Source organism: Dromaius novaehollandiae, chromosome W, assembly GCF_036370855.1.
Source record: "Dromaius novaehollandiae isolate bDroNov1 chromosome W, bDroNov1.hap1, whole genome shotgun sequence".
Lineage (NCBI taxonomy): Eukaryota > Metazoa > Chordata > Aves > Casuariiformes > Dromaiidae > Dromaius > Dromaius novaehollandiae.
Window position 1 is genome coordinate 17,816,427 of NC_088130.1, and position 25,767 is coordinate 17,842,193.

General features: G+C 39.3%; 1 protein-coding gene across 2 annotated transcripts; it reads left to right on the forward strand.

Moving 5' to 3' along the window:
* Positions 1 to 503: 503 nt before the first annotated feature.
* Positions 504 to 24,841, forward strand: LOC112978769 (intracellular hyaluronan-binding protein 4). Of its 2 annotated transcripts, XM_064500855.1 has the most exons (8): positions 505 to 975; positions 10,968 to 11,118; positions 11,879 to 12,040; positions 12,224 to 12,295; positions 14,192 to 14,275; positions 21,050 to 21,218; positions 22,985 to 23,167; positions 24,275 to 24,841. In XM_064500855.1, exons 1-8 carry the CDS (start codon positions 684 to 686, stop codon positions 24,329 to 24,331), a joined length of 1,170 nt encoding a protein of 389 aa, XP_064356925.1. In that variant the 5' UTR covers positions 505 to 683; the 3' UTR covers positions 24,332 to 24,841. The 2 variants fall into 2 exon arrangements, with proteins under 2 accessions (XP_064356926.1, XP_064356925.1); XM_064500856.1 differs by lacking the exon at positions 12,224 to 12,295 and having other exon boundaries at positions 504 to 975.
* Positions 24,842 to 25,767: the final 926 nt, after the last annotated feature.

Here is a 25,767-nt window from a genome sequence, read left to right on the forward strand (position 1 = left end):
TCGTTGTGTCAAGAAAAACTGATCAATTAATGCACTGCGGATGCCTGGGCTTCACCCCGCCGCTGCACTTGCTGGCACCGTCGCCTTTAGCACGCGCAGCGCAGCGCAGCGCGGCGCGGGGCCGCGGAAGCGGCGTTGCAGCGCCGCGGGAGCCCCGGGCCGAGGGGCGCCGGGGAGGGAGGGAGGGAGGGAGGGAGGGCGGGCGGGGCGGGGCGGGGCGGGGCGTGGGTGATGCATGAATAATTCATAGCTTCATGAATAATTCATTTGGTTGCGCGCAGGCGGCGCTGGCGGCAGCCCGCGTTGGTCGGCGGGCCATTATTGAATATGCGCTGCAGCCCCAGCTCAGGGGCGGGGCGGAGGCCAGCGCTGCGATTGGTTGCTTGCACTTGCCATTGTTTAGCATTGGTCGTAGCGTTTTGGTGGTGGGTGGGGCCGGCATCGTGGATAGGTGGCGGCTTCGGGCGGCTGGGAGCTGCCGCGCGCCCATTGGCTGCCGGGGCTCGAGAGGGGGCGAGGCGAGCGGCGATGGCGCGGCGGGCTGGGCGGCGCTGAGCCGGGAGCGGCGCGGCGGCCGTTCCCGAGCGCCCCCTCCCCCCCCGCGGTGCGGGTTGGTTTAGCCCTGCGCAGTGGCAGCGCCGGGAGCCGCCGCAGCGCCGGGAGCCCGGGGGGCGGCCGCGGCGATGATGAAGGGGGTGGTGGGCAGCCCGGTGGCCGCCGTCATGCAGGAGAGCTTCGGCTGCGCCGTCGCCAACCGCTTCTACCAGCTGCTGGACGACGAGTCCGACCCCTTCGACATCCTCCGCGAGGCCGAGCGCCGCCAGCAGCAGCGCAAGAAGCGCGATGAGGCGGCGGCGGCGGCGGCCGCCCGGAGGGCCGGCCCCAGCGGCAGGGCCGGCGCCCCCAAGAGGGAGTCCCAGAAGGAGCGCAAGCAGCCCGACAGCCCCCCCACGCCCGGGGCGCCGCCGCAGCCCGGTACGGCGGCCCCGCGCCGGGGGAGGGGGCGGGCGGCGCCGGCCGTTGGGCGCCGCGAGACGCGGCTGGAGCGCGGGCAGCACCTAGGGCGCGCGCCGCGGCGGTTCTGGGTCTTCTCCGAGGGGTTTTTTTTTGGGGGGGGGGGGGAGGGGTAGTATGCGTTCTGGCCTTGACACAGCGGAGCGGGTGATGCCGCCGGTGATGGCCTCGGTGGTAAATTTAGCTGACTGCTGTCGGGAATCAGATCGGCGTTTCTGAGAGTGAGCCGGGGAAATGCCGGAGCCCGCCGAGCTGTGGGAATGTGCTAAGTCTGCGCCCTTCGGAGGAAGGTAGCGCACCTACGAGTAACGCTCAGGAGTTACTCTTGTAACTCCATTTACCTATGCTCAAGCACAAGCTCCTCCAGCCGCTCGGGAGCTGCGGCTCCGGAGAGAGGCGTGTGGGTGTGCTCTCCTTATTTCCAGGTGAGCCTCTCGCTGCCCCCCCACCCCCTTTTGCCTCGCTCTGTGATGGAGTTCACTGCTTCAAGACCCTGATGTGAGGAGGAACAAGCGGTGTTCCTGCAGTTTTCTGAAGCCCGAAAGCCTTTATATTTGGACTCGCACAGTACTGAAAAGCCCCAGGATTTTCTGTGGTAAACGCATACCTGAAAGTCCATTTGAGGAAATGAGTGATAATCAAAGTGTTGCTTTGGGTGACTGTACTTCAGACTTACTCTTGCAGAGTTTTGATGGACCCAAAAGGCTTTAAAGGGGAAACAGGCCTCTAGATGTTGAAATTAAAAGTTTAGAAATAATTGTAAGAGATAAATGAAAAAACATCTTGTTGTGTTGGTACTAACAGTTCCACTGTGGCATCTATTGTTTAACTGCTATTTTGACACCCTTCTTGGTACATTTCAACATTTAGCATTTTGGCCATCTTCCTTCAGTGGTTTGAGCCTTCTAACCTTGCTTTCTTGGTATCTTTGTGGCTTTTATAGCACCCCAGGTTCTTCAAGGTTATAGCGTGGACTGGGATCTTTGCTCAGTTTGTCTTAAACTTGCATTAGTATCTGCTTTTTTAAATAAAAGTTCGTTATTTCCTGGGTGAATTCTTTAGCGTAATGTTCAGGAGTGGTCTAATTTGCTTGTCAGCTGCTAGGTTTTGATGCTTGAAGCCAGTTTTGTTGTGGTAAGTCTGACCGTTCTGCTTTTATCTCAAAATGTCTGGAAGTGTCATCTTTGCAGCTGAACATTCTGCTGGGCTATATCTTGCATTTGTAGGGCTTGGATCCCCCATCCCCTTTGGCTGTTTCATTTCTTTTAAAAAACTGGTGTTGAGCTTCATGTTGCTGGATTTGAGACAAAATCTGAAGTAGTATACAAAAGCTGGCTGATGACTGCCTAATGTTGAGAAACTTTGCACGGAAGACTAGTTCTCTGCTTGAATTCAGGTGAATTCCCAGTCTCTTGCTAGGTAAAATTGCAATGAAACTAACAGCATTAGGTTTTCATTTCCTCCTGTAGTATTAAGTATAGAACTGCTCAGCGCAGCCGCTTCTGTTAGGTTCAAAGTAACAACTGAACCACATATTTTAATACTTTATACAAAAGTATTGTCCATAGTCATGTGCTCCTCGCATCAGCATTGTTGCTTCATTAAGGCATTGCCAGTGCTACCAACTCCATTAGTTAGATTTAAAATCTTGTACTACCCAAAAGCAGTTATTTATGTTGTGGATCAGAGACTCTTCAATGCCAAATATGCACTAATTAATGACCATCTTTGTAGAGGATGATCTTACAAGTAGGCATTTCCAAACAGTTGTCTAAAACTATAATCTTCTGAGATTCCTATGCGACTTCTAGATCTCCGTCTAGAAGACCATTATTCACATTAGTAACTGGCTTATTTTAAGAATGCTTTCCTTTGGTTATCAACATAAGGCAAAGGAGCCTGTTCAGTGAACAGCAAATTTTAAGTTTTGATTTGAAAGCTCTAGAGCAAGTAGTGGCTATTACTAGTAGCCTGCTGGTCCATAGGAATAGATTAAGAACTTTTTACCTCCTACTTGTCCATGGACATCTTTGGCTTGTAGATTCTGGGCATAATTCAGTGTAAAACAGTGTCTTCAGTAACCCTGTGAACTGTCTTTGATTATTTTCTGTTACTTTGATGTCAGGGAACCCAGTTTCTCCATGCAGAGGCATCAAGTGTGTGCACCTTGTTCTCATTTCCTGCTAATTTAGGATGGGAAAAAGAATGCTGACTTATAGGAGGCTTTAAGATCTGGTTTAAGAAGAACTGATGTTTGCTCTGAAAAAATATTGCACTTCCTTCTTCAGAGAGACTTTCCTGGATTTTGTGTGCTCCTGTGTATGCATCTTTGGCTTGTTGTGAAGTAAGGATTGTAACTGTACAGTGCTCAGGATGATAAACTAGGGTAGAGAGTTGGGACTTGGGCCTGCCTGTGCGCTCTTGCTCTTGATGTGCTCTTGCTGCAGGCCCAACTCCTCTTTTGGGACAAGCTTGCTGAGATAATGCCATCTGGCTTAGTGCACATTCAGTGATAGCATAGCTGACAAATATAAAGCAAGTGATGGGCAGAGGAAAAAAGAAATCTAGGTTTTTGGAAGGGGGGAAACGGCATTTTATTTGGGTCATGCAGTGTTGTGAGACTTGGTATACAGGATTCAACTTGAGAACTTTTGGATACAATAAAAGACTCTGGCAGCTGTCAGGTTAATGGGTGAGAATAAGTAACCAGTCAGTAAATTCCTCTCACCAGTTGAACTTGGCCATAAAGCCTCTAATGATGGCCACGTCACTGGAAGTGTGGCCCTTTATTTGAGGGATAAATAATATTCATTAAATTGACCAGACCTGAAAAACTAAATGGACTGAAAGATCTTGTTTGTTTCCTGTCTCTCATTATTATTATTTTTTTTAAAGCTGTCAGATTTAGGGTACAACTTCCTCTAATTTCATTTCGCTAATTAGGAATTAAATGCCATACAGGAGCATCTGAACAGCTGAAGCAGATTCTGGTTTTATGATTAAAATGACAAAATTCAGTCTGCATTGTACTACTTTTATCCAATTACTGGGATATGTTGCTTGTCTGGGCTGCAAAAATGTTGTTAAAAGTTTATTTTACTTTTTCATTATTGTATTATTCCTTGAACCTACTAAATCTGAACAAAATAGTCTTTACTTAAAGACTTGAAGCAAGCCTAGACCTTCTGTATAATTTCAAACTTCTAATAAATGTAAGGCTTTGAAGTACTGAGAGACCTTTTTTCTTTAGTGTTACATTTTGACGTTAAAATGGGAGGTGTCTTTACAAAACACTGTAAGCCGATGTCTTCATTTTTATTTGGTTCATGACTGTCACTTCCAGAAGAGTTTTTACTTAATTTCTGGAAATTGTTCAAATTTGAAACAAGTCTCTGAAATTGACTTTACCAGGTAATTCAGTACTTAAACCCTTAGGATCCAAACTATTGTGAATTAATGCAATGGTAAGACTTTTTTTTTTTTTTAAATCTTTCTTAAAAAAAAAAAAATCCTTATTTCATAGTCTACCAAATATATTAAACCTACTTTTTGGCCATCATGATTTATTTATTTCTCTTTTTTACTGATTTTTCTCATTTTGTCATTCTTAAACTGAGACAGAGGATTAGGGTAAAGGCTGTTTGTAGGTATTACAGCTCTTGTAATTGCATCCCTTAACATTAACTCAGTTCACTCTTAGCAAACTGCATTTGCCAGCTCTTTATTCAAAAGGCCCAGTTGCAGAGCTTGCATTCTTCACCAGTCCAGGCAAATTAAATTTGTTGAGTATGCAGTAATAAGCTCTGTTCAGTGGAAATCTCTAAACCTTTGTTGCTAATGCCTCTAAAAGGTTTTCTTCTTTCATGTACATTTGACAAATCATGTAACATTTAGATGTATTTCCTGAATATTATCTGACTGTATTTTTAGTTACTGTTTTAGGTCAATATGGCATGGAATGCTTCTGAGGAATTTTAGCTGACTGCAGTTCTCATGTTCTTTAAATAATTTGAGTATGGTTCTTTCAGAAACACGGTCATAAGGGTTGTCCAGGAGGAAGCTGCTTAGGCAGTTCTGTAATTGAGTACTGGTACACACGGAAACAAAATATCACAAAGTAGATTCTAGCCCCATTTAGCTGTCTTTGATGTGTAGCATGAAATAGCTGAAGCCTGTTTTTTGTGTTTTGAGAGACAGTAGTATTAATTTGCAAATCATTTAATTAGCCATGCCCATGTTTTAGTTCACAAAATTAAACACTTCAAGGTTAGAATTAAAATCAAGAAGGTTGGAATTAAAATCACATGGACTTATACCTAGGGGAAGAGCTAAGATTGTCCATGCAGTCTTAAATCTGCTATATTCTAATCCCCAAATAAAAAGTGCCTGTGGGTGAGAACCATTTTTAATATTTACAGTTACGCCATTTTAAAGTAAGATATGTTAACCATATACATATTACTGTGTTACTGAAATGCTAATGAAGTAGCATCCTTCCATGGAGCCTTCATTAATGACAGGGATCCTTGAATGACAGTGTCATTTCTCCACTTGCTATCATTCCAGAGCAAGCAGAGCAGTATTTCTGTTTTTGTTCTTTCTCTTCAGAACTTCCATTAAATTGTTTCTTGAGGCACAGACTACTTCATTAAAAATGAGCTGTTAAGCTGAAAGCTGAGGGCTGACGGGTCTCTTAGAATAAGTGAAAAGAGAGATTTAATTTTAGGACCAATGAATGTGCTGCTGTTAGTTTGCTTGGATATCCACAAGGCATTTGAAACTTGTGTGGAAATGAAAAATTTAAAATCCAATCTGAATTCTTTATTTTGTGTTTATATGGGTGGGAAATTGCAAAAAGATCTGTAAAAGGGATAAATAATAAATGACCAGTGAGATTTGCTGTTACAAGGTAATTTAGCTGAGTGAACTAAAATAGCCAAGAGCTGCTAAGTGATGTTGCAGTATATGTTGTGAATGAGCTATAAAATGACAAATGAAATTCAGTATCAGCAAATGTAAAGTAATATGTGTGGGAGAATGCCCATGGAGATGGGGGTGTAACGTTGCTAGCTGTTTGTACCATAAAAGACTTTTCTAAGCTATCTTTCCTGAACTACAGGAGTTTGATTAGGACTGATAGTATTAAAAGAGCAGGTCTATTTCCAGTTGCAGTCTAAAAGTTAAACAGTGTTAGGAATTACTGAAACAGTACTAGAAAGGAAAACAGAATTTTTATACCTTTTGAGTGAATCTGGTGTTTCTGCATCTTGAAGAGTGTGTGCTCTTTTGGTTGCTTCAGAAAGGTATTAAAACTAGAAAAGGTACACAAATGAGTGACAAGCCTGATCAAAGTTACAGAATCATTTATGTATTGGGAGAAATTAAACTGAGGCTTTTCTTCTGCAGAGAGTTGTGTGAGGGTACAATAGAAGCATATCTAGAACTGCAGGTAGGACTTAAAGAAGACAGAACATTTATTTACTGTTTCTTATTATACAGAAGTAAAGGGATATCAGTTCAGACAGATTTTTGTAAATTAAGGAGAAGGAATGCTTTTTCTGTAGAATGTAACTGACCTGTGTCAGTTCTTGCTGTAGGACGATGACAAAAGTATGTATCTGTTCAGAGAAATCCCAGTAAAAATGTGTCAGCCCTTCTGTGGGCCTGTCCCTCCATAAAACTAGTGCTCCCAAAAAAAAAAAAAAAAAAAAAAAAAAAAAAAAAAGTGTAGATTGCTAGAAGTCAGGAAGTGTTTGGCCATTGTTTTCTTTCGCTAATTTTATTTTGCTATAAAATACATAAATCTTCAGTCTGGTCTGCTATGGTTGCTCTAATATTCACCCTAAATGAGTCAAAACATGTGTCTTTGTTCCGTTCCAGTGTATGTTACTTAGGTCATACAAAATAACTTAGTTTGGTACTTCCTCGTTTACAGCTGTGTCTGTGGAAACAAAGTATCGATGCAATTTTCTAACTAGGTTTGAATATCAGCTTTTTAGTGGAATGAGTTAGTCTCAAGCTTATGAGAATCCATAAAACACTGATACAGCATTGTCAGCTGGATTTTGGGTCTGAATACAAGAATTTGGTGTTCTTTTCAGCAGTAATCTCCTTCAGCCCATGAGTTGCATGCGAACTGCTGCCATCACCTGCATGCTCCTTGGATAAGGGAATGGGGGAGTCAGAACAACGTTTCTGCTGTAGCTTGTGGTGACTGATAGCAATTGCAAGTTGAGCTTTTTGGTGTTTGGCTAATGGAAAACAGTGAGCCTGCTGCTGATTTCCTGCCTTTTCCCTTAAGAAGAAAAAAATGGTGAGTGCGCTATGTCTCAGCAGGGATCCGTGAGTAGCCCACAAAAACTAGAAAAATGTTTCTTCCCCAGGAAGAATTCTACTTTTTTGTTATGGATAGAGAAACTCTGGGTGAAAGCTAGAGGAAAAGACTCAAAAGGCAGCCAGAATTTGCTGAGTTGTTTTAAATCCTTTTGTTAATACATAGATGTCTAGTGGCAGGGAACTAGACACTGCAAGTTCTTAGAAATAGCATTCCTGCTTTCCCAGTTGAGAATTTGGTGAAATGGACTTCTTAAAAACACTTTCTAGAAAGTCTCCCTGCCTAAATGCTGCAATAAAGGCTAAAATAATACTGATAGTGAAGTATTACTGTGACAAAATGAAAATTATTGAAGTATTCTAGCTCTGTAGGATGTAGAGTTTTAGCAATAGTTGATAAAATGATTTTTTTCTGTCACTAACTGACAATGTCTCCTTCTAGTACCTGGTAATTTTACTATCTACAGGAGTCATTCTGTCTATGGCTTGGCTATCTCTGCTGGAAAAAAGCTAGGTTTGTTGAAACAGTGTAAGCATGAGAATTGTTCTGATTCATCAGTTCAGAAAGTGAAGTGATGGGCAGCTCAGCTGATAGACTAGACTGGTGCAGGAACTTCCCAGGAGAGTAGTGGTGAGGTGAGCAAGGGTGACCTCTTCAGCTTAATGCTGATGCAACTGGAAGACATGTGAAAAACACCTTAAATAGAGGCTAAGCTTGGTAATTAGAGAAGAGCAATCTACAGTTTTCCAGCATGGTGTTTGTAAGACCTCAGGTAGGTGGTCTGCAAAACTCTTGAGCTGTTTCCAAGTTTTGAAGGAAGCCTGTCTACTATTCTGTATATGTGAACAAATGGACAAAATTGGAGTACATTAGAAGTAAGTAATGAAGGTTCAAGGCTTAGCCCAATTCTTTCATTGTAAAGGAAAACCATCGTGGCAGCACTATACAAGACTGCTGTTGTTTTTATCCCCCTCCCACCCCCACCCCCAAAAAAGGGTAGGTGGCCCTTCAGCTACTTAAAAATGGGTCATCATTGTGACAGGCGTATGGCAGAAGATTAAAAATGAATAGCTTATGCTGTCAGTACTGCCAAACCCAAGTTTGCTTTGCCCATATATGCTGAGCTGAAAGTTGTGTTGTATTTGTACTGATTCACAAGAGGTCACAAGTTTCTGCCCTGCTGTTTGTTAGAGAGGTGTGGTTGCTACAGTTGTACACTTTTAAGCCACTGCTGTGCGTCTGTCAAACACATTTAAAAAATATTTTCATATGGGTTGTAAGTATCCCAATTAATCTTTGGTATTTAAAATTCATCTTCAGTGTCTGCAGCAATTACAGCCATCTGTTAGAATCAAAGTGAAATAGCCTTACATTGAAATCAGTAGAGCTGGCTACTTTGTCTAGCACAGTCAGTGCTAGTGAAATGTGCTACACTGGCATGTATGGTAAGAAGTCTTTTATTTCTTCTTCTTCTTTTTTTTTTTTTTTTTTTTTTTTTTTTGAAGTACTTCTAAGGGGTAGTTGCTAACAGAACCTGTGATTGTCTCCTTTAAAATTACTTTTGCATCTTCGTTATTTTGGCATTGCTTTGCTACTGCTAAGGAGTTCTCTGAATATCTGGGTGAAATTGAGGTTAATGTTAAGTATGCAGGGAAGGTGATTTCTGACTACTGCGTTCTTGTTAAGTTACTCTATTTGGAACAACTGATGTTTCTGATAGGCAGTGAGAGGCTCAAAAAATAAATAACAATGCGCCCTTGTGTTGCAGTTCCCCATTCAGATCCATAAGGTATCAAAAATGAGATCAAAAGGAGTCTCTCTACTGCCTATGCATAGCAAGATTCCTGATTTAGAAGTGACACTTGTACAATAGGTGATACAACTGGAGTGTGTATACAGTGGACTGTTTTTCCAAACAGCACTGCAATAAGCTTACATACATTTGAATTACTTTGTTCTGTATTTATAATTTTGCTTTTTATTAAAGCATTCGAACTTGAAGAGCTTTATCTGAGGCTAATTTCAAAGTTGTTCTTTATTCAGATTTTACATCTTAATTTTTAGGAGGCAAGTACAGTTGCTGTTGTGTAAGGAATGAGGAACTCTAAACCTTGAGAAAACACAGTTGTCAGAATATACTATATAAGATGGTTTGCAATTTAAAGAACACCAAAATTAGGGTTGCCTGTGCAATGCAAATTAAACTGTCTTCTACATACAAATATGGTTGTCCTTACTGCATAACAAAAACCTTTATTTACCATCACTGAGTTGATAGTTCTCCAAAGTTTTCTTTCAGACAGTGAGGTCAGACCTTTATGCTTGCCACCTGTTTGAACAGAAGTCTCCCTCCCCCTTCCCACCCTCCTTACAGAGCTATGAATTCATTTGCATCTTAATATTGTGACACAGAGTAGGTTTTTTTCCTTTCTATGTACTAGAAACTGAGGCACAGTAGGCAGGCCTGTCATGTATCCACTAACCTGAATGCAGAAACTTCCTCAGCATTGCATGGGTACTCCTTGTGGAAGGAAGAGCTCAGTCTCACTGAGCTGAGATCAGAGTTTCTGTTGCTGCAGTTCCTTGCCTGATTCGCTTAAACCTAAAACTTCTGCAATCAACAGTGTAAGTTTGGGGTCTAATAGATGAAAGGCTTGCTTCCTTCCAGAGAACTTTGTCCTAAATAGAGCAGAGAATTTAGGAAAGTGGAGAAGGAAGCGTATAATGAACTTTATTCTTATGCTGGATGTACATGGGTCGAATGGATAACATTAATTTATTCTGTTTTCTAACATGCAGTTCCCCTTCCCCACACCCACAACCTCCTCTTCAACCACAACGACAGCTGAACAAAAGAAAAAGCAAAAATGCTTAAATTTCATCTTGGACTACTTTGATATTCTAGAATTAATTAGTAGTGCTGGAGCCCTTGTACTTACTGTATGGGTTTCTGCTAGTTAAACTCAGTGACTCATAGTGTTAGTAAATGGTTCCCTTCTCCCTAGAGCAGGAAGAGAAGAAGGTGACCCCCGTTTTGTTGTTGGATTTCATAAGCTGTGAGCTTGAAGTAGAGAAGTGTAGGCTCAGCTTCTAAATTCAGTCCATCTAGCAGGAAGTGTGTTGTCTGATGATCAAGAACTAATGCCTGTCTGTAACTACCTTCATCTTTCGCTCTTCTCTTCATTGTTCCTGCAGCAGTCTTGCAATTCGTATCTTCCAGCCAAGCTTCTCTGTTTTGTTCTGTAGTATGCTAGCAAGCTCTTTGAGACAACATAGCAGAAACAGTTTTTGTTCTCCTTTTCTATGTCTGTGAGCAAAATGAGATTTTCCTCTAGCTTGATATTTTTGGAAATGGCTGAACTGTGTCTATACCAGCTGAATGTCTGCCTGAGACACGCTCATCCATACAGAAGGGAAAGTAAGTAGCTGTATTTGAAACAGACAGCGTTTGTGGTAACATTAACTATGTGCTTCTGATATTTTGGTGGACTCAGGATTGGAGCGGGTAAAGGAGCAGGCTGTAAGGTCCAGTCAACTCACTTCAGTCTGTAGTTTAACTGCAGTTCAGTTGATTAATGTGGATTATTTTAAACTTAGTAATTTTCGTCTGTGTGTGCAGGCCAGAAGCGAGCTCCTAAACGGGGAGAACAGCAAGGATGGAATGACAACAGGGGAGCAGAAATAAAACAAGACAAATCTGAATGGAGACCCTCTTTCAGGGAATACCGTTCCTATGAAACTGAAAGACAAGCGGAATTCACAGTAGAAAAGTATGTATCATCTAAGGAGGTGCAAGGTGCCTCGTCAGGGGTCTGCACAGAGGTGGGAAGGGAAAGACTTTGAACTTCTTGAACACCTAGTAGCCAGAGGTGATTTGAAGGCATAGTTGCATTATAGTGCGTAATTTGGTGTGAGATTACTGAGCCAGTTCACATCTGTCAGAGCCGTAACTTCAGCTTCCCTGCAGATTGATTTGGAGCTGCTTTTAGTGTTGTGTTGTATTTCTAACACTTAACAAAAGTGTGAACATCTGGAAACTTAACCCTTAGTCTGCAAGACAAATTCTATTTTTGAATTCTCATAACTCCAAGTTCTTCAGAACATGTGCAGATTCAAATTAGAACAGATCTTACAGTTCAAACTCAAAATATACATTTGTCATACGCCTACTACTTGAATAATGAGTCCTTTTTGCTTTCTCTGTAGGTAACAGAATAATTCCATCTGAACTCTTAAGAGCATGGCTGTTCTTACTTTCCATCACAATAGTTGGTATTTTAAATTTCCAAAGACCTCGTTAGCAGCTGTGTATAAATATGGGTTTGAATAGTGGGCTTATTGCCTAATAAAGTCACCAAAGATATGATGCTTTTTAAAGTATTTTATTTTTTCTAATGTTATCACTGTTTTCAATAAACAGCTGAAGTTTCTATTCCTGTTATATGTAATAATTCCATCTTTGTGTTCACTTTATGCGCATTTCTAATGACACAACTACAACAAAAATCTGACTAGAAAACTTCTCTTTAGACCAGTTGAAAGATTTGACCGTGAAAGGCCAATAAGAGGACGCGGAGGAGGAAGAGGTGGAATGCGAGGCAGAGGAAGAGGTGGTGGAATAAACAGAAGTTTTGATGGCTTTGACCAAAGAGGAAAACGGGAATTTGAAAGACAAAGCGGGAATGATAAAACGTAGGTGTTCTCATGTGTTCGTTCTCACGCAGTATACAAGTAAATACTACACTCGGCACTTTATCTTTAAGTGTTCTTTCTTCTATACCTAAGTGAGTTGTCAAAAAGTCACTATTGGTTTTAGTTTGAGACGCTAATGGAAGGAAAGCTCTTAAACTTAAGAAACACTGTTTCTCTCTCTAGAGGAATGAAAGCAGACGACAAAAAGGGTGGAAGTGGAGCTCGCAACTGGGGAACAGTTAAAGATGATATGAGGTACAATATATACTTGTGCCCACCATAGATCATCATTTTCTGTGGAATGGATATGGTCGTGGTTTCAAAGTTTCATGGGTATTTTAAGCTTTATTCCTCTTGCTTTTTATTAATTGTTGTGATGAGCATAATTTTACAGTCTTCTGAACTCTTGTCTCCTTCTTTGTGCTGGTGAGATGAAATGTAGCCAAAAGCATGGTGACATTCCTTGAATGAGGGCCAAAATCTTCTTGACTGGGACTAAGAGATCTTTTAACTGGAATAAATTATGACCCTTTCCCGTCCCCTAAATATTCTTGTAAGTGGGACTCTGGTGTTTATTGACATTGCTGCAATGCCAATTAAAAACTGAAACCTTGTCAGTGGGCATAAGATCCAGTCCCATTTTCTTAAGTCCTACATATTGTGTCTAAATTATAGATGGCAAAGCTGTAATGCAATTCAGCGTAGTTCTAGAGATAATATTTAATTGACCATGCTACTGAAATACATTATAAAGTGTATAAAGATCAGCAACAGAATCTGGAGGTTTATTAAGAGTCAGCTGGATTCTTTTTTTTCCCCTCTTTAAAAACCTCAATTCTGTATTTTTCTTACTGGCTTCTATTTGGGCTTGCAAAAACTCACTAGAAATCTCAGTTTTCTTCCATTCTTTGCACCTCAAAATATGCTTTCAAAAGTTACTTGAAAGTAACTTGTTCCGATATGTGGCTAGACCAACTTTTCACAAGCCAGTTTTGATGAAGCTTCACTTTTTAAATGGAAGTTCTCTGTGGACAGAGAAAAGTTGGAGCTTCTGGCTTTCAGCAAAGATCTTCGGCCACATGTGCATTCATTCACAAAATCATGCTTAAAAATATAATTTCATGTATATAACTTAGAAAGATGATTTCAGGCAATCAAACATGGCAATTTTTGTCAGTGTATACTAGATTTCTTAATCGTATCTGGCTAAAAGTTTGGTTTTTTCTTTTAAAAAAAGAACCTTCATGGCTAATAGTTTTTTGGGTTTTGATGTTCCAAGTTCTTCTGAAAGGCTGCACCAACTTTGATCTCTTAGTAAAAATTGGTTAGGTGCTTTCCAAAATGGGAATCAGCTATGCAAATATGCTAACACAAAGTACCTGGCCAACAGTACAAAACGTGTGTAAATACACTTTTTAGGGTGTCATGGAAGATTGTGTAAGCTTCATAAAGTTCAAGAAAGCTAAGATTACTTATTTTGTCTCCCACCTAAAACTTTTAGTTCAGTAGCATCAGCTTCATGGCTTATGAGATAGCAATACCTTCTTGTGTAATGTGATGAATCTAGTAGAAGTGACATTAATTGGGATTGTCTAAACAATTGTAAATGCATCTCTGTTGTGCCTTAATTGTGCTTAATGATGCATTAAAGCTAGAAGATACTAACTTTATGAAGTGTATGCTTATCAGTGTAATTAAAATAAGTATGCCATTGCTCTTATTTGACAGTGAACTAATGTCAGTGTTACAGAAAATATATGAACTTCTACATCAAGTATGAATTTTTCTGTTTTAATAGTTGGAAATAAAATACACAAAACCAAAAGTCGGCGTACTGTAATCAAGCATTGCCATTAGTTTTCATCTTTGGAATAGACTGTCTTCATGCATGCTTTTCACTTCTTTTGGGGGGGAATAGAAGTACATAGAAATAGAGTTTTCCTAATACTTCTCATTTTTAGTCACTCATCTAGTTATTTAATAGATCAAATTCCTTCTTAAAACCACAGAATTTTATTCACCTCCTCCCCTCTGCCTGCCCCCCACCCCAAGAAATTATGCCTGAAAAATGTGATGTATTGATCTACAAGTTTTTTTTTTCCCCCAGTGTGACCCATGAAGACTTCTTGTGTTTTTTGTTTACTGTTTTAGTGAGATGGAACAGACTGCTCCAATGGAAGAGACTGCAGAAACAGCTGAGCAGCCAGGGGCACCTGAAGGAGAACCTCTGAACAAGTATAGTCTGACTAAAATATTTTCTTTCTAAATGCAAAGAAAAAAACTGTTACTGATATCCTTGATCTGTATTGGAAGGTACACTTCTTGAAATCTGAACTGGGAAATTTTGGTAGTGCAAATATTTGAAAATATAAAAGCTTTTTCTGTACTTCTGCATTACTCAACAAAATAAGTCCCTAATTCTAAAGCATTTAAACACTGCCATAATAATAATGTAGAAACTTTCAAAGTGTTGGTAGTCTGTACATACAGAAAGTCTAGTTTAACTTAAACAACTTCAAATTGCATTTGGTTGATCAGTAATGCTTATACTTCTAAGGTTTAACGATGACTACCAGGGGGCCTGCATATTGTCGGTTACCTGTTTAATTTGAGTAACCTGTAAAAGCTGTCCTGCTTTTCTTAAGGTACCCTATAAGAAAAAGGTATTCGAGATAGCTGTGCAATCATACAAACACATTTAAAATACACTAACATAAATTCTCAAGGCAGTAATTGATGAATTACTAATACCATGCAAATGTCTGTCATTCATGAAGGGCCTCTATAGAGCTTAAAGATTTACTGTAAATGCTTTTGCAGTGAGCCTTGAAATTATGGGAAATGAGAGAGAAATCTGCCCTTCCTCTTCTGGCATTCATTATTGTCAGTGTTCAGATGAGATAATTTACTTCAGACCAAATAAACATTTTGCCGTAAGAAAAAGTAACTAGACAATTCTGTGTAAGTAAGAAACTTCAAAGAACAGGTTAATTGCTTACAGTGCATGTCCCTTAAACTGTGAAAGGGGGTGAAATATGTCTGTTTTCTCTTTTGTTGTTCCGAAGACTTTTCCCCTGCCCCTAGTGGTGCAGCTATATTTATTGGTTGCCTTGGTTCATTTTTTTAAACTCAAAAGTTATAGTACTGACTAGCATACAAAACCTGTTTTATGTTCAAACTGTACAACCCTCTAAGAGACTGAGTTGATCTAACTTTGACTTTTTTATTATTAACTTACAGCTAAAAGTTATTATACATGAGGGAAAAAAATCTGTCTCTGGAATTGAATGAGGGCTATTGCATTTCCAGAAAACTGTTTCTAGTTTAGCTTAAATCAGATGGGTAGTGTAGATAGTCTGTCAAAATTGCACTGTACTGGTTAACTTAGCTAAATATTAAAATAGCTATTCAGCTTTTTAAAAAACTTGCGATGCCATTACGCATTTCAGAGGCTTGTATGAGTTTCCACTTCATGGTAGCTGAAATCATAGCCAGAAACTCAAGCTCACTTTGTAAATGTGTCCTGATATCAGTTCCATGTGGAACACAGGACATGAAAAGTGTACTTAGTGGCAAAAGCATCTAACAGAACCTGCCATCTGACTTTAATTCTTTTCACTTTCTCAAAGGTAACTAGGTGTTTAGTCAGACTGTGAGCTGTTCTGCATGGCTTTATTCCTTTTCATGTTTTTTTTTTAAAGAAGCTTAGTATAGGGGTAGTCCACTGAAATCTGTAGGATTAAAAAATGCAAGTAACCTATATCATACAAACTTCTGTGTAGTATTTCAGTGCTGTAAATATCCTGAAGAATCTCAAATCTGTATACAAAATAAGTGCAAACTACATATACCTCATTGCAGTTACTCCTGAGGTTAATGTCAGCTTGGTGACTCTATTTTAAAGAAAGAATATTGTGCTAAGTAGTGCCTATATAATTAGGGATGGCTGTATGGAATACTCTGTAACAAGGTGGAACTAGTTTTTTTTATTCTTTTAATACTTAAAGGCAGAAGCTGGTGAAATACAGTTTTCAGGCATGAGATGCTTAAAAATGAATTTTAAGGTCTTCTCTGTTTAGGTTCCCCTGCTCTCCAGAGTTGCTGTCTTCTGGCAGGTGGCGTACATGACCAAAAGTTTCTAGCAGGGCTACTTTCTGCTCTCTCTAGACCCTCAAGATTTTGTGGGTTTTCTTGCTTGTTTTGTTTTTAAGCTACTGCCAGGATTCAAGGAATCTACTTCTCTTCTACTGCTTAGTTGCAGTTGTGTGCTTGTATTGAGATAAGAGATGAAAAACTTGAGTTTTTTTGTTTTGTTTTGTTTTTTCTTCTCCCTGGTATAACTGTTTCTGTTTCTAAAAAGGAAAGAAATACCTGGAAATTGGAAATAATCTCTCTGACTGGAGATACTGTACAGTTTTCTGGTGTTGTACTGACCAGCTTCAGTGCAACTCTACAAAGATGTCTGCAAATTTCTATAAACTACTGGCTCTTGCCTTTAGGACTGTGTTCACGTTGCTGCTGTTGAGCTTCCATTTGTGAAGTGTTGCTGGACAACAGTTTCTTTTATACTTGCATAATATAAACAAAGTTATAACTTCCAAGATCTTCAGATTCTCTTGACTCTTCAACAACATCTCTCTCTGCTCTTTGTAGCACCCCAAACTGCATGCCTTTTTTTTTTTTTCCTGCAAATAATAAGTATAAAATAATATTAGTTCAGTTGTCCTCACGACTGCTTGAGTTTCTGTTGGAATTGTCTTCACAGCCCAAACAATAATAAATTTGTGTTGCCTGGTACTTCAAATGAATATTTTTTTTTTCTCCAGTATGACACAGTCTAATCAATTTCTTATCAAAGGTATTTGCAGAGTTAGTATTTATTCTGTGGTGTTTTCTTTCCATCTCCTGATGACACAGGAGCTTGCTTCTTTTAGGTGGATCTATGTGTACTTCAGGTCATTTAATAGGAGGCTTTGAAAAATCTGTCTTCAAGTTTGCTGGCCTATTTACCCATCTGTTGCCTTTTTAAAAGTGATATAAAGCTATCCTTAGACTGGACCAAATCTTTATAAGTATTTGGCTCAGTGTTTTTCTTCTGTAGTTAACTTGTGGTGTTGTAGCTTTATCTTATCTTACCTTATGTAAGTTCAGAGTTTCCTAAACTGGTGGTTGTAATGCACTAAGTGCCATGGTTTCTGTGAATGATACTTAGTAGGAAAGACTCATGCCAATTGTTATTCGGTTTTCATCAAGAAAGCATTGTGCAGCTAAGTGATAGGAAAAAAATGATCAGAAAAAGCCCCAGCATCCGTACTTTTAATATCATGAAAATTAGCTGAGCAGTGGAACTGACTGCCATTCTTTTGGTCCTCATTTCTGTATATTACTGTGTTCATGCAGAACAGTTCTTGGAAGAAAGATATACGTAGTAAACAATGCATAATTTAAGGATTATAGTCATCCATTAAAAACACCAAAGCAGTAGGAACCATTACTAAAAGCTCCCAGTTTGGTATCTTGGTGTATATTTGTGTTGTGATTGCAGCTTCCTCATGTTTAGAGGCCACACTTAGGTATTTGGCACTATTTTGTAAACGTGATTGTTGGTGTGCCAAGGAGCTTATCAACTTGATTAATGAAAATGCACGATAAGCAGTTACTAAAAATGAATAGGGTTAGAGGATGGAAGGTAATGCAGAGAGTGCACTTCTAGGCAGATTCTGTGCCCAAAATAACTAGCTACAGTTGGGTCTCTATCCAAAATATGACACATAGGTTCCCATTGATGTTTCCCCTTGGATTCTCAGTGTTCGAAAACAACTTTCTTATGCTAATAACCTAGCAGTTGAAACCATTCTTTCAAGTAAAGGTCAAATCATACTTTCAAGTTGAGAAACCAAAAATTTGCTGTGTAGGTTCTCCAGCGCTTCCTTTGCAATAGGAATGGTTGTTTTTTGGTACATGTATACTTGTTTAAACAACACTTGTGATTGCAACATAACAGAATGTCCTCTGTTGTACTGTGACCGTAAGCAATTAGGTCTGAAAGGGGTCTTGCTGACCCAAGGCAGGACCAACTATAATTCTACCACTCTTAATACCTGTCTGATTGCTTATTAAAGTCCTCTAGTGATGTTTTTCAGTGTCCCTGGATTCTTTCAGTGTTTCTCTATCCTTTAGCATTAGAAGCTACTGTGGTGGTGTTCCCCTCCCCCCCCAATCTTGTCTTAATCACCATGGATATGCAAACTTTTTTGTTGTTTTTAATGTTAGGCTTTTTTTCTTCCTCAGCTCCTCTTCAAAGACTTTCCTTATAGGTCATGTATTTTGGAACTCATATCAATCTTGTTATTCTCATCTGAACTCTTTAGCTGTTCCCACTTGGCACTGGCTGGAATATATTACTCAGCTGAGACATTGGCATAATCCTTCTACTCTACTAGGCAATGATGTCTGTTCCAAGCAAAACGCCTGTTGACTTATGTCCTTATAATGTTACACTGTTTCAAAAAGGGCAAATGCTGTTGATTTTAAAGTTCGGCTTGACTAAGTTACCTGCAGTAATGTTTTGGGGGGTGCAAAGGGGATTTCCTTCAGAGCTTTTACCTCGCTTATGGTTCTTCATTTTGTATTTGAGCAGCTAATACTTTTGCCTGAGTGTTTCTGCTTGTCCTTGGGACTTGCATCCTGTTTTTATTTTTTTAAATTATTTTTCTTAACAGCTTATTTGGCCTCTTTAGGATCTCATAACACTCAGTCAGTGCCTCAGTGATCTTCAACACATGCACTATTGCCCTTTTCTTCCCTGAACTTTGTGCCATAGAAAATGCAGTGAACATTACTTTTTACACTGCAAATACTGAACAAAGCTGGCCTTAAAGCTCCACTCCAATACATATTTTTCTTTTGTAAATTAAAAGATTGATAGCTACTTTCCATGTATGTGTTGCAGCCAGTTTTGTATCTTCCTACAGGTCTCATCAAGGTCTGAAACTGACTCTGTAACATGTTGAGAATTTCATGGGAGGCAAGGTCAAGAGCCTTCCCTGAAGTTCAGATATCTGAATTACTGATTCTCTTTTGTCAAAGGGGCTGCTGCTTTGTTTTTAGGAAGAAGTCAGCCTGATTTGATAAAACCCTTTTCTTATGAGGGTGTTTTTTTTCCTGTATACTTGAAAATAGTTTTGGTTTTTTTTCTAAAAAATATTCCCAGAATTGACTCTTCAGATAGTTGGCCTAAAACTATCTGATTTCTTCCTCTTCAAGATGACAAATGGAAGTGCTTGGGGTGCAAGCAGTTCTTAATGCTTTTGCACATGGAACAGGATCTGTTGGTCCTTTTTCTAGAAGTAGCTGCATCTTTCATCCTTTTCATTTAACTCGGTAAATGAGATTACCTTTCTCGTGACAGTCCTTCTAATAATATAGGGTCAGATCTTCTTAGTCAGTTTGGAATTACAGACTGTTTACCAGTCATCTTAGATTTCAGTTTTTTACACCTGAAACTTTTTGAATAACAGGGTATGAAGGCATGCTAGAGGGTAGGCGTATAGTACAGGACTTGCATGTTTTTGACTTGTGTCTTTTTTTAAGTTTATTTAAAACTGTATTCTGAATTAAACCAAAACTAAAGCTCTCTTACTGTTCAGTTCAGTTCTGTGCTTCTACCTGTCACATACTGGGTGCTTCAGGAAAATGATATAATGTTGGCAGGTAATAAGATAATTCTGTGCAAGATCAAGTAGAGAATAAGTCTGCTTTTACAGAGGCTTATTATGCTCTTACAGAGCATTCCCAGCAAATGAGTGTGTTCTCCTAGGGTACTAGTACCACTTCAAAGACAAAATGCACAGTTCACTGATTGTTACTTGTCTCTACATCTCTCCATGATGAAAACTAATTTCTAAACTTGCATCTAATCAGCTGTGTATTTATACTGGAAAATTCTACTCTTAATCTTCAGGATTTGGTAGAAGAAGACGTGAACTCTGATCCAGCCAGGGAAATAAACTGGGGGAAAATAGTGTTAGTGAAATATTTAGCCATCTTCGACTATTGTTGCCATGCATAATAGTTTGGGGTAGAAGAAGAGAGAAACAGTTTCTCAAGTATCTGGGACTAATCACTGGAAGGCTTCCTGTAGTTCATGGTACCTGATTTTGTTCCATAATAAGAAACAAATGTGATGATGAAATGAGTTGTGCTCTCTGCATCTGACCCCGTTTGGTAGGGAATAGCTTTCTGCAAGTATCCTTAAAAGGTACACCTGCAGCTGCTGGTCCTGGGCAAGGTAGCGATGGTCAGCATCAGAAAAATGGCAGGAAGAATAGTCAAGCAGCAATGGGTGGAAGAGGAGAAAGATTTTTAGTCTCATCCTGTGTATCTGTGAACACAGACATACAGCCTTGGACATGCAGCCTTTTTTCTTTAGTTCAAAGATATACGCAGCAGACTCTGACATGCTCAGTATGTTTTCCTAGATCATGTCAGCATTATTGCGTTTTGTGTGACAAATTTGAACTTGGACCAGGGTTAATCTGTCTATTTTTGGCAGGTGATAAACTCTGTCTCCTTGCACTCTACTGCATCTGACAAAAGACATGGAAAAAATCTTGTGAAGTTCACAAAGGACATACTAATAATGATCTAGAAGTTTCCAAATATTGTTGGCTCTTTTTAGAGGACTGGAAGCTGTACTGAAACATGACTCCATCTCATATTGTCATTCTGCAGTCAATAGAACCTTGTAGTTGGGACGGTTTAAGCTGCTTGGTATATGTATATGTATGTGTGGGTGTTTTTTATAACTATGGCTGTATTTGTTAGGAGTAGATCCACTGGTGAAACAGTAGGGTCGAGAATATGCCAGATCAAAGACAGACTGTCTCTGTCAAGAATCCAGAGTGCTTGAACTTACAATATGATATCCTTTCTTTAGAGACTAGTGTTCTTGTTCATCTGGGCATGTTGCAAGCTAATGGTTTTTACTTTACAACTATAAACCTTTAGAGTTGCTGAAGGGGAGCCAATGGAAGAAGTAGTTCAAGAAATGACCTTAGATGAGTGGAAAAATCTTCAGCAACAGAGTCGACCAAAGCCTGAATTCAACATCCGGAAGCCAGAATCCACTGTTCCTTCCAAAGCAGTGGTGATTCACAAGTCAAAATATAGCGATGATGTAAGCATTGCCTGAGGAATTCTGTAAGCTCTGCTTTATGCCCAGGGTTAGGAAACTGCCTCTATTCTTTTTCTACTTGTTTTAGTATAATCTGAGCAGGCTAGAAATTCGTATTCAAGCTTTGTTACTGTAACCGTATATGTGCCCTCAAACTTGCCTTAAACTTATTACCTACTCATTTTTCTTCTCTCAAATCATCATCCCTATTTTATGTAATGCAAATATAATATATCAAGTAATACTTATCTCAAATTGTTCTACCTTGTAGTTCAAGTTTAGCAATACAAAATTTATGTCCTTGCTGCTGCCACCTATGTAGATCTCTGGTAACATCACTAGAGAAACTTGATGTACTAAATACTTCTTGTATCGTAACTTTGAATCATGTTTAGAGTACTTGCCAGTATACACTTGCATGTATATATTGAAAATTCTGGTTTTGGCATCTGTTAGTCTGGATGCTGAGTGTCCTGTTTCTCATCTCTGTTGGATCCCAGCTTTCACTGTGCACTTGGAATATATGAAGAATTTTTTTGAAGTTTTAGGGTCTTGCTTCTTAGAAGTAACTCTGGAGAGCTTGTTTCGTAGTCATGTGCTTTTTTTCCCCACCCTCTCCCAAACTCTTTTTCCACCATATCACTGGTACTGATGTTTCAGGGAGGAATTGTAGTTTTTTGATATGATTGGGAGGTGTTGGGGAAAGGGGGGAGGATTCACTCATAGATTATTGCTTACTTAGAGTTTAAATTTTGGGGGTTGCAGAAGTATTTGCATAGTCATAGCCTAGCATGATGGAGTTTTGATCCTTGGTTAAGGTCTGCGTGCATGTGTGCGATATACATCTTATCCTTTGTGTAGTTCTAATATTAACATCCAAACTTACAGCTTTTTTTATAAGTCTTAATCGCTTTTGATTGTTGAGCACTTCTGGGGACTGACTCTAATACTGAAGTTGCCCGTGTCCTTTTTAGCATGATTGCAATTACCATCATCCCCATCTCCCTTTTTCCCCACCAAGAAAGAAAAATCATGACTAGCTTTCACAGGCTCTGAAGAGTATATGCAAGTGTCTGAAGAACGCATGCAAGCTTATTCTTTTTGCTCCTAAACTTTCTTAGCTGGCAGTACCAAGGGACCTTATTGAAATGAACTTAGAACAAGAGGTACAGGAATTGCATAATATGGACAAGTTCAGACATTGTATACAATAATAACTCATCAAATAATAATTCATCAATGCATGGGATGAGTTTACATATATATTGGCAAATAACTCAATGAAATGATGAGAATAGTCTTGCATCCACTAGCTCCTGCAGACGCACAGATTTAAAACAGTAATAATCTTGTAGCTGCAGACAAATAGAGTAATAGATCAATTAGTAGCTAAATGTAGTTACTGTGCTTTAGTATGGCTTTCTAACCATTACTTCAAGATAGTTGTAGGAGTAAGAAGCGTAAGCCGGATTCTCTAGTCCCTTAGAAAACCTGCAGATCGTACTGCTGAAAACTTCTTTGTTATTATGGAGCTAGTATAGAATACTTTGTCCTCAGCACTATTTGAGACAACAAAGAAGTAGCCCAGGCATCTGGGAAACTGATTGTCTTGCTTCTGTTCACACCCTGTGTAAGTTAAGGTCTGTCTCCTATTTTGGATGTCATCTTGACTAATCTGCTGCTTAGTTTGCAACATGAGTGTGTGCGTATTGGGGAGGGAGAAAGTTTGTATGTGGAAGTTTTAGGCTCTAACTAGATGCTCTTTTTAGTTGCAAAAAGAAGACTTTGAAGATGACTCTCATGTCTTTCGAAGAGCAGTGAATGACATAACATCTCAGCTGGATATTAATTTTGGGAGTCTCCCTCGCCCTGGCCGTGGATCAAGAGGAGCACGAGGTGGTCGTGGTCGTGGCAGACGAGTTGAGGAGACAGGGCCTCGGCCAGAAGTAGCGGTAATGGGTTTTTTTGTTGTTTTTTTGCTGCTTTTACTTTGTACAAGATTATAGATTTCATTAGTGACAGCAGAATTATTTCTAATTCCTACCTCACAATATGTTAGCCTGGTTATTTTGAGTTCCTGACCCGTATCGAGTTACTTAAAATTAAATTCCAGTTCAGCTTAGATAACGAACACATAACTTTCAAAGGTCAAATTACTATTTGCTCTAATGGTAACCAGAGGAAGGGATGCAATGGAGACTTGTTTCTGCAATGAGTTTTCATATAAATGGGGAAGTAATTAAAATGACTAAAGGCTTGTATGTTGTACAAGAAATATCAGCTATACCCTGATAGTACTTTAACTGAGAGTGAAATCAGTAAATCTGGGACCCAATAAACGAAGACACAGGAGGTTATAAGTGTTTACTAAGTAAGCGGAAGTGACTATTTGACTGATTCCATGGAAAATAGTTTAATTTTAAAAAAACAACAGACAAACAAACTTCCACTGGCTTTTTTCTTAAAATGAACAAGATCTGAATGCGTTTGGTTGTTTAAAAACAATATCTTTATTCTTCACAATAATGCAAGGTCTCAGTTTACTTTTGTCTGAGTAAAATACTTGCTTTAATTAAAGTTTGGAACTTGAAAAATGGTATGGAAGTGATTTGATGCAGTTTGCTTCATCTGAATGAAAGATGCTCTTTTAAGGTATCGGAGCACAGATTTTAAAACTGCAATCCAAATATGTGCAGCAGCCTTAGAATGTAGAAGGCTAATAATGCACTCTGCTAAAAACCAGGGTTATGGGTGAGATTGAAAGGCTAACTTGCTTTATTATTATTATTATTTTTTTTTTTTTTTAACTTCAGTGTTGCAGATCTTCTGGTTCTGCCCAGGCAGGATACCAGCATTATAAACATGTTCACACCATAACAATAGTGGTAGTCATAACTTCGGAGATAAGTGTTTAGTATTTCTGTGAAAGTGAGTGGTATAAATCTTCAGTTTGGATGACTAGAAGAATTGAACTTTTTCAGGGCGCAAAAAAAAAAAAAGCTGCCAGATGCTTTTGAAATGCATACAATTTTTATAAACCTTCCTTTCTCACTTTATAGGTGCAAATTGTTGCTCCAAATCCTGATGACCCTGAGGATTTTCCTGCTTTAGCTTGAAGGAGCTATCATGAATGATGGTATCGCAAAGTAGCTTTGGTATAGCTGTGAAGAGACCAATTTTATGTTGCTGTGGAAAAAGAAAGTCTGAGTCTACACAAAAAACTGATTTGTTTTTTTTTCTTTTTGGTGTGAAATGATTGCACCCCTTTGCTATTGGAAGGGGGCTCTGGAGATACCAGTGGACTAAGATTCTGTCACAGGTTCCTGTGTCTGCCTCCGTTTATGGAAACTGTGTGAAGGCATATGGTACTTTACTATAAGGACTCAAGTGAAGTTCAAGAGTACAGTGTTTAAATTGTGTATATAGCAATTATATCAAGTTTTCCAGGACAGCACAGTGAAATGTTAGCTGTACAACATGGTCTGCAATTGGGACTCTAGCAAATCACTGTAGACATCTGAAAGCTGCTTTCCCTATTTCTTTGAGTGAAGTGTACCTTTGCATATCTTACGCAGTTACAAGTTGCAATTCTTTGGAGGCTGGCAAATAAAGGAAAGTGCTCATTGGTTTGGGTTTGAGGTGTTATTTTCACAAGTCAGAGTAGCAGATTGAAGCTTTTGCTGTTTGACTGTAGTCCAGAAACATAAACAGCAAATGTTACTCACCCAAAACAGTGATCATCTCTCTAGATAGGAATGATCTTAAAAGTAAGACAGCACAGGCACTTTTAACTGATAGTTGACTATAACAAGCCTTGCTTCAGTAACAAGCTATAATCTGCAACTACTTTGAAGATGTTGAAGGTGAAGTAAAATCGTAATTTTGATCTAAAGACGGAACCAAACTGTTAAGGAAGCTTTCTGTTTTTAGCAGGAGCAACTACACGCTAGAATGTCTATTGCCTTATCAAGAAGTTTGTGTAACATTGAGGATGAAATGGGATGGTCCTTTCCTTGCAGCTTTAACATGATTTCTTGACTTGAATCAGATACCCTAACTCTTTCTCTGTCAAAGGGAGTATTCAGAGCCGTTCTTGGGGATCTGAGAGAAATGAGCAAATCGTACCAGAAACGATGAGGGAAAGAAATGGGAGAACTACGCTGGACATACTGGAAATGGCTATCAGCCACAAAGGAGTCTTCAAATTCCTGCTCAACTTGGACTCTGTCAGCTTACTGGGAAAGCAGGATGAATATAGACTTTTCTCTTTTCCTGTTCTTTGCCTCACTTTGTTTTATACCATTTGTAAACAATCTCCTTTGAGGGCAAATGGCAGATGAGACTTGGGGTGGGGGGGAAACCTGTTACTTTGCTTTGGAGCAAGCTCTAATAAGAGTGTTTAGAAACTTAAAGTAACTCTTATCTCAGTAAGGCTTTATGCAATTAGGATATAATCCTAGAAAAAACACTGTTTGGTGTTTTTCTTTTTTTTTTTAATATGATCCACACAGTGTTTGCCTAAACTTTGTTTGCCCTAATGGCACTTCTTGTA

Excerpts from the sequence above, each read along its gene's own strand:
- LOC112978769 (XM_064500855.1), top strand. The coding sequence starts at position 684 with ATGATGAAGGGGGTGGTGGGCAGCCCGGTGGCCGCCGTCATGCAGGAG. Across the intron at positions 12,296-14,191 it reads ACAGTTAAAGATGATATGAG|TGAGATGGAACAGACTGCTC; the intron begins GTACAATATATA and ends TTACTGTTTTAG. Across the intron at positions 14,276-21,049 it reads GAAGGAGAACCTCTGAACAA|AGTTGCTGAAGGGGAGCCAA; the intron begins GTATAGTCTGAC and ends ATAAACCTTTAG.